We start from the raw sequence: 8,301 nt of genomic DNA on the forward strand, positions 1-8,301 counted from the left end.
TCGGCCCGCAGAGACGCGAGCGCTGGCCTGTGGCCCGGGGAAAGGGGCATCAGTCACGTGTGCCCGGCTGGCTCGGCCGCGGCCGCCGCACCCAGGGACAGGAATGCGGCCCCGTCCGGCTCCCGGGCCTGGAGGACTGACGTCAACGAAGGGGCGCCTCCAGGACGCCGCGCGAGGGCGGCCGGGTGGGGGGCGGGGCCCAGGCGGGCACGCCTCCTCGCCGCTGCGCCGCCGCTGATTGGACTCGGGGAATCGCCGCACTCTGCCGGCTAGGCCGGCGGAGGGAGGGGGCGGAGTCGGGCACGCCCCCTTCCCCTTTCCCGCCGCTGATTGGTCCGCGGAAGATCCGCGTTCGATTTCGGGAGGCTCGGCCCGAAGCTCTCCCAGAGGCTCGGGGCAAGGATTGGCTGCTCCGGGGCCCAGGAGCGTTTTCTCCGGGGAACCGTGGCGGAGACCGAGGTGGCCTGGACCGGCTTGGCGCTGCGGGAGGCTCGCCGCGGGCAACCAGGTAGGTCAGTGGGCGGCTGGGCTCGGGTCTGTGATGGGAGCCCAGGCCGCCGGGACGCGCGCCCCCGAACCGCTGAGGGGCCCCCGGTTCCGCCAGGCGGCTCCCTCTGAGCCTCGGGGTCAGCCGGTGCAGGGCGGGGATGTGGCCGTGTGACCTCGGCCGGGATGCCCTCCGCAAAGCTCCGGTCCGTGAACGCCGCCTGGCCCCTGGGAGCACCTCGACGGCGGGCCCTCGGAGCTGCGCCGGCCCTCGCGAGGCCGTGGAAGGGCTTGGGGCGGGCGCGCCCGGGCTTGCCCTGTCCGAATCTGCGGCCCTTCGGCGTGGGGTGGCCGCTGTCACTCCCGCGGGTGGAGGGGCGCGGAGCTAGGGAGGGGGGCCTGCCCGGGATCCCTGCGCCTTCCAAAACCCGCAGACGCAGATGGTGAGTCCCCTGGGCCCTGCCTGCCCCCGACGACCTCGGCAGGTCCGGGCAGACTCCCTGGGTTCGGACCCTGCCTCCATCCCGGCAGTTGTGTGGCGTTGGGCAAGTTACGTGGCCTTTGTGATCTCCAGCTTTCCAATCTGTAAAACGTGTCTCCTCGTGGGGGTGACAATACCTCCCCCAGAAAGCAATGATTTAGGAGCGCACAGAGGAACCCATCGCCCTTGCTGCCTTCTAAGAGTGAGGGCCCCTCTTGGGGTTTGCTGATGGCAGTGATGATGATGGTCCTGTCGGACAGCCTTTCTCTTACACCGTTCATCCATCCATCCATCCATCCATCCCACACACAGCGCCCTGCTCTATGCCAGGACTCCATATTGAGTTTTTTTCCTCACCATTTTGATGATGAGAAAACTGAGGCAGGGAGAGCTGAGGCTTGCCCAAGGACACCCAGGTCTCAGGAACACAGCCAGAATCCGGGGTTCTTGAACTCCTGTTGAAAGAGTGGTTATCTCTGTACTCCCACTTTGTGTCCAGGTCTTCGCTGCGCTGTGGTGTGAGCAAAGGGCCTTTCTCTGCGTCCTGGGGCACAGACGTGGAGACCCTGTGGGCCGTTTGGACTGGACCCCAGACTCTGGCTGCCGATCAGCGGCATGTGTGTGCAGGGTAGCGGGCCAGGGCCTCAAGTGTTGATTTGGGCTTTGGGCCAGAGCCTCCAGTTATTTTTCTGAGGTCCCTGGCCTCTGATTACAGAGATTATTGCCGTCATCAGGGTTGTGGAAAGGGGGCCAGCAGAGTGTGGAAACAGGAGTTTCCCAGCTCCCCCGGAGCGCACTCCCCTTCCGGGTTACCCAGGCCTCCTGGGACCACTGTGAGAGAGATGCTCCCGCATCCCCGCTGCCTGAGCTGCCTTCCCCAGCAAACTCTGCCTGGTGAGCTGCTTCTTGAGTGCATTTCTTTGTTAGAGCTCTGTAGCTCCCCACTTACTGCCCATGCCAAGACAAGCTGAATTCGGGTGTTTTCAACATTGAGCATTTACTTTGGGGGCCATTTTACCCCGAGTTTCTGCCAGTTGAAATATACTGCAGTTGGTCTTGACGCACCTGTGCAGACACACTTATCTTCATGTCCACGCTGAAATGAAAGGCCCATTTGTGCTCTTTTCACAGCCCGATGGTTTCATTTTCCACTTTTAAAATTGCATTGTTCAGATAGATATACACCAGCTTTCCTGGATTAAGGGCTCGTCCAGGAAATTAGGGGGAAAGTGACTGGCGAAGGCATTAAATGAGACAGGAACAGTTTCCTCTGATAGTGAAAGGGCTCTGATTTACCACTCACGAGTTTCCCCGAGATTTATCAAAGTTTGCTTGGAATCCAGCCATTTTTTTTCCCCAGCCTCACTCAGCTGTCTGAATCCCAGGGTGGGAGGCGGAGCCAAGAACGAGCGTCCCCCAAATCTGGAAAGGCTGGGTGGGTGTGGTGGAGGGTTAAGCTGCCACTTGGGACACCCGCATCCCATATGGGGGTGCCTGGTTCAAGGCTCCTCCACTTCCTATCCAGCTTCCTGCTTAACGCATCCTGGGAGGCTGTAGATGACGCCTCAGGTATTTGGGTCCCTGCCACTGGCTCCTGGCTTCAGCCTGGCCCAGCCCTGGCTGTGGCGGGCATTTGAAGAGTGAACCATAGATGGAAGACCTCTCACTTTTGGTCTTCTTTTCAAATAAATAAAATTTAAGAAATTTAAGGAAAAAAATATCAAGGGGCCCAGCGCTCCCCACAGTTCGTGGAGGTGTGGCTGAGGCTGGAGGTGCAGCCGGCTTCTTGTTGGCGTGTCTGTAGCTCGGCTGGCTGGAGGCCGTCAGTCCAGTCCAGCCTTTCAGAAGTTGCTGGCCCTCTCTGAGGGGTCAGGTTCCAGCCATTTCCTCCCCAGGACAAGTGCTGCTGTGTGATCCTCAGCGCCACTCTTTGGCTGGAGGTGATATTGCATGAATCGGAGAGAAGGGACATCATGCCTTCTTCAACCACCCCAGCCCAGCTCAGGAGTCTGCTCTGGGCTATGCCGTAGCCAGTCTAGGTCACCAGGGTGCTTCGCAGTAGCAGTGAGTTCTCTGTCGTCTACCAAATCCTGACCCCACAGCCCACTGCAGCAAAGCAGGGTTTGGCTTCCAGGGGAAACTGAAGGAGGGGAGGGGCCGCTGCATTGGGGAGTTTCCTGGTTCCTAATTAGCCAGTCTTGTCCTTGGCTTCCAGGCCCTGGCACGTCAGCAATCCCATCCCCTGCCACACAGACCCAGCCTCGCCAGAGACCATCAGCACCAATGGTCCTCTCAGTGAGGGGAAGGCATCTGGCCCGCAGCACCCATGAACTGCCTGGGGCCTCTGAGCCAGGGCTGGAGCCCAGAGCTCTGTGTTACAGAAGCTCGATTACCTCCTCAGGGCGTCGGGGGGCCAAGACTGGGGTAGCTGTCGCTGTCATGCAGGAAGCAGCTTTGACGTGGCTGGATGGACTCCACCGTGCAGGCTAATTCATGGGCTTCCCTTTCTTTGGGGGTTCCCCTTCGTGAATCAGGTGGGAACTCTGAAGCGCCTCTGAGAAGAAATGTACTCTGGGGCTGGTGCTGTGGCACAGTGAGTAAAGCCATCACCTGCAGTGCCAGCATCCCGTGTGGGCACTGGTTCAAGTCCTGGCTGCTCCACTTCCGATCCAGCTCCCTGCTAATGCACCTGGGAGACACAGAAGATGCTCCTGGCTTCCACCTGGCCCAGCCCCAGCCATTAAAATAATACAAATCTTAGAAGAAGAAAAAAGAAACGTGCTCTGAGCCAGGCTGCCAAGGCCACTCGGTGGCTGGTGTCTCCCAGGTTCTGGCCTGGGCTGAGCCGCTGTCCTCACACCTGTGGCTGTTTCCCTTCTTCCATTCATCCTGCATGCAATGGACTGAGGACACTGATTCTTCAAATTGTTTCTTCTTCTTTTAATAAGATTTGTTTATTTGAAAGGCAGAGAGACAGAGACAGAGACAGAGAGAGAGAGAGAGTCTTCTATCCACTGGTTTACTCCCCAAATGGCTGCAACAGCTGGGACTGGGCTAGGAGGTTGGAGGTTCATCCAGGTCTCCCACGTAGGTGAAGGGGCTCACTTGAGCCTTCCTCCTCTGCTTTCTCAGGCACATTAGCCAGAAGCTGGATAGGAAGTGGAGCAGTCAGGACTCCAACCATAGCTCTAAGAAGAGATGCCAGCATCGCACATAGCAGCCTAACCCACTGTGCCACACGCCAGCCCCTCAGGATTGTTTTGAGGGTTACCTGACACTAACCACCCTAGAATTGGGGTTCATTCCTGTTATCAGCCTAAATGTGTTCCTTGGTGATGGTCATCCTCTGGTCACTGGGAGTGGAAGTCATCCCACTCTGGGGGCTGATCACGTATCCCCCTAACAGTGCCCAGAAGAGGCAGACCTTACGACTCCCAGACTTTACGATTTTAATTTCCAGATTAAAATATACTTTTTTATAAAGTTAATTTATCTGGATGTCATTTGTGGGTTTATCTTAGCTATTAAACACTTTTGAAAAGAGAGTGGGGTTCTTAGGATAGCAGATGAGAAACTGAGTCAGGCAGAGTGAGTGGAAATTGCTAGAATAATGAGGATGGCTATTGGGGTGAGGAGGAGGGGAGGAGGTGTGGCTGGGAGGTCTTAATGGGAACAAGACTGCCAGTGCCTTGAGGCTGGGAACCCTAGGTGCTATTTGTTTCTAAGATACTGCTTGCCTGTCTGACAATGAGCATGTCAGTCTTTGTATGTATTATTTTCACTTTCTTTTCCCCTTTTGAAGCTGCTTGCCTGCTGTCTCTGTTGCCAGCTGGGGAGTAAGTGTGACTCAGGCAGTCAGACTTTGGGGAAGCAGCAGGACCTGCTCCCTCCTCCCCCACCAGGCCTGGGCCTAGGAGGGCTCCACAGACCTGTACTGAGCAGAGGAGGGGGCCACAGCACACTCCTGTCCGCTCCTAGGCTCATTAGCAGGATGCTGGACATAGGAGCCCAGACTCAAACTGGTGCTCTGGTAATGGGATGCCTGCATTGCAAGTGGTGGCTTAACCCACTGTGCCACAACACTGGCCCCCTCACCATGCAATTTTGATTCAACGTTATTAAAAACATTGTATAAAATTGCTCTCCACCCATGTATATAAGGTCTATGTGAAACATAAGGGAGTTTTGTGTCCTAGACTAGGGTTCTGGCCCCAGAGCATATTATATGTATGCAGATATTCCGTAACTGAAAAATCCAAACTCTGAAACACGTGTGATCCTGAGCATTTGGGGTAGGGGGCTCAACCTGCAGGAGCACACTGGGCGCTGGTCTCGGTGACTTACGTATCACTCTGCCCTCATACCAAGGGCTGCCCTCCACCAGCTGCCCACCCCACATAGGGAGCCACTGAGGCACGGAAGTGGTGGAGGTGGGTAGGAGTGAGATTCCCAAGCCCATGCCTCCTGACTGCCCCGTGCCTCCCAGCTGCGCATGTGGGCTATCTGGAGTCTGGGGCATGGCCGTGGGTGACTCCGTCCTGCTCCTCGGATCCTCCTCTGTGCAGTGAGGGTGGGCGCATGCCCCTCCTGGGGACGTGGACTTAGGAATTTCATCAGTGTCCTCTGACGAGAGCTGCACAGCAGTGGCTGATGGGCGCCAAGGGTGCCTGGCATCTGCCTGGCCCTTAGCGCCACACCCACCTGGGCTCTCCTGGCTCTGCACTCATGTGTGGCTTTTTTTTTTTTTTTTTTTTAAGATTTATGTATTTACTTGAAAGGCAGAGGCAGAGAGAGGTTTGCATCTGCTGGTTCACTCCCTAGATGGCCACAACAGCTGGAGCTGCACTGATCCAAAGCCAGGAGGTTCTTCCAGGTTTCCCACGTGGGTGCAGGGGCCCAAGGACTTGGGCCATCTTCTATTGCTTTCCCAGGCCATAGCAGAGAGCTGGATCGGAAGTGGAGCAGCAAGACTCAAACCAGTGCCCATATGGGATGCAGGCACAGCATGCGGCAGCTTTACCCGCTACGCCACAGCGCCAGCCCCTCACATGTGGCTTTGTGACTGCATAGTTACACGTCTTTATCAGTAAAATGTGGACTAACAATGATTCGTGCCTCACTGGTGGCTGTGAATCTTAAATGAGATAATATGCAGTCTGACCCATAGGCAGTTGCCAAAGTCAGTGTTATTCCCCAGGGTGCCCTTGGTGAGAGACTTACTCCAGGCTGGCTCCTGGAGAACAGAAACCCCAGGAGCCTCGGGGTTAGCCAGGAAGAACCTGTTGAGCTGCTGCTATCTCCTGCTTTTTGCCCTCAGAGCACCCACAATGGGCACCCCAGCCTCTGTGGTAAGCGAGCCGCCCCCGTGGCAGGCCCCCACGGAGGCCCGGGGCCGCAAGCAGGCCTCGGCCAACATCTTCCAGGACGCGGAGCTGCTGCAGATCCAGGGCCTGTTTCAACGCAGCGGGGACCAGCTGGCCGAGGAGCGCGCCCAGGTCATCTGGGAGTGTGCGGGGGACCACCGAGTGGCTGAGGCCCTGAGGCAGCTGCGCAGGAAGAGGCCTCCTCGGCGGAAAGTGCTGGGCCACTCGCTGCACCCCTGCAGCAGGCTCAGGTATGTCCCCCTGCTGGGAGGCTGAGAGATGGAGAGCACTACCGAGGCCTGTCCCGGCAGTGCCTGGTGTGCCGTGGGGTAGTTGTGAGGGGTACATGGTGCCACCACGTGGCTAGCTAGCACTGGCACCCCTGTGGAAAGGGGTCCCCACAACACTCTCATTTTGCAGTGGTTCTCAGCCAGGTGGAAGGGAATGTGGTTTGCAAGACAGACTAATCTCTCCCTGCTGTAGACCAGGTAACATTCAAAAGCAAGCCTAGTTAAAATCTTGGCTATGGGATTCCAGAGACTGTATCATAGAGAGGTACTGTAGTGGCATCAGGGGTTCAAGGCTGTTGAGAAACTTGACCTGTAGATAGCATCTCTCCCAGCTTCCTGGTCATCCACCCTCTGCATAGCTCACCACCAGCCCAGGAACAGCTATCCCCAAGGGCCCTGGCCAAACCACATGGCCCAGATCAATCACTGTGGGTTATGACACTCGGGGATCCTCCTCCCACTGCCTTCTCTGGGGATCACAGTCAGAACATCAGGTCCGACCAGGCCTCAGTAGGTGCCAGGATCCCGAGTCAGCTTCATTGCTTGCAGTAGGTCCAGTCAGCCAGTAGTCACTGCTCCAAACACTGCCTCCGTGACACCTGAGGACGTCTTCCAGGAGCACAGGTCCCGCCTCGCCCTCGACAGTGTTCTGTAGTCTACTTGGTGAGCATCTCTGAAGTTCTGTTCCATCCTGTCCCTTGATGTTGCTTTGTCACATCCTTGTTTCATGCAGGATCCCAGAGCCCCGCACTCCACTGGCAGACCCACAACGTCGTGCCACAGAGACTGCCTCCAGCCAGCAGCGTCTGGCCTCCCGGACGAGTGCCAGGATCCGCCAGAACTGGAGGAAGCCGGACCCCACAAGCTACCTCCACCAGATCAGACACTGATCCAGGGAAGGGGTGGGGAACGGCAGTGTCCTCCCCAGGAACCACGGGGACCTTTGCCAGAGGGCCTGGGAGGCAAAGAGCAAGAGGCCTGAGGCAGGCAGCCCTACACAAGAAACAAAGGGAAGGGAGGCTGCCCGGCCTACTCCGCTGAGAACAGGAGATGTCCGTTTGGCTCTGTTGTGTGGGGCCCATTCCTTACCTGGAGGAGGAAGAACGGCGCCCGTTCCTGCCGCAGCCCTTCCCCACCCAGCACTGTACTTGGCTGCATGATACTCCCCGGGAGTCGAGTGACAGGCTCTCCGACACAGCGTTTCACGTCTGCTACTGTGACGCACGGGCTAGCAGCCTTCCCATAGCCCAGCTCCATCAGGTCAGCACGAGGGAGCTGTGGTATTAAGTGGCAAATAAACACATCTGCATCAAGAACTGCGTGTCTGTCACAGAAGGGGAGGATCTAGAAACCAGGGTTGGCAGGGGTGACCGGGAAGAAGGGTGGGGGGGGCGCTGTGCGGGCAGCTCTCGTCTGCAGGAGAGGCCGATGGGGGCCGTGATGGCCAGCCCTGCACAGTGGGTGCTGGCTCCTTGGCTGGCTGAGTCTGCAGCCAAAGCTGTGGGCTCCGGCATCTCATGTGGCTTCTTCACCCTCGTGGGCCGGCCTGGACCAATCATCCTTTAGCCATCTGCACTGTCATAGGTTTACGGAAACCCCTGAAATGAAGGTTTTCTCTTCCTAGTCTGCCTCCACCTCAAAAGCAGTGCCCTGTAGTGCTCGTCAGCGTCCCTGCCTCTCC

The 8,301-nt window shown here is 57.6% G+C and overlaps 1 protein-coding gene across 1 annotated transcript; it reads left to right on the forward strand.

Moving 5' to 3' along the window:
- Positions 1-343: 343 nt before the first annotated feature.
- Positions 344-7,936, forward strand: AVPI1 (arginine vasopressin induced 1). The gene is made up of 3 exons (XM_062215118.1): positions 344-508; positions 6,285-6,581; positions 7,354-7,936. The coding sequence occupies exons 2-3, from the start codon at positions 6,295-6,297 to the stop codon at positions 7,508-7,510; spliced, it is 444 nt and encodes a 147-aa protein (XP_062071102.1). The 5' UTR covers positions 344-508; positions 6,285-6,294; the 3' UTR covers positions 7,511-7,936.
- The last annotated feature ends 365 nt before the right edge of the window (positions 7,937-8,301 follow it).

The sequence above is a fragment of the Lepus europaeus genome, chromosome 17, assembly GCF_033115175.1.
Source record: "Lepus europaeus isolate LE1 chromosome 17, mLepTim1.pri, whole genome shotgun sequence".
Taxonomy (NCBI): domain Eukaryota; kingdom Metazoa; phylum Chordata; class Mammalia; order Lagomorpha; family Leporidae; genus Lepus; species Lepus europaeus.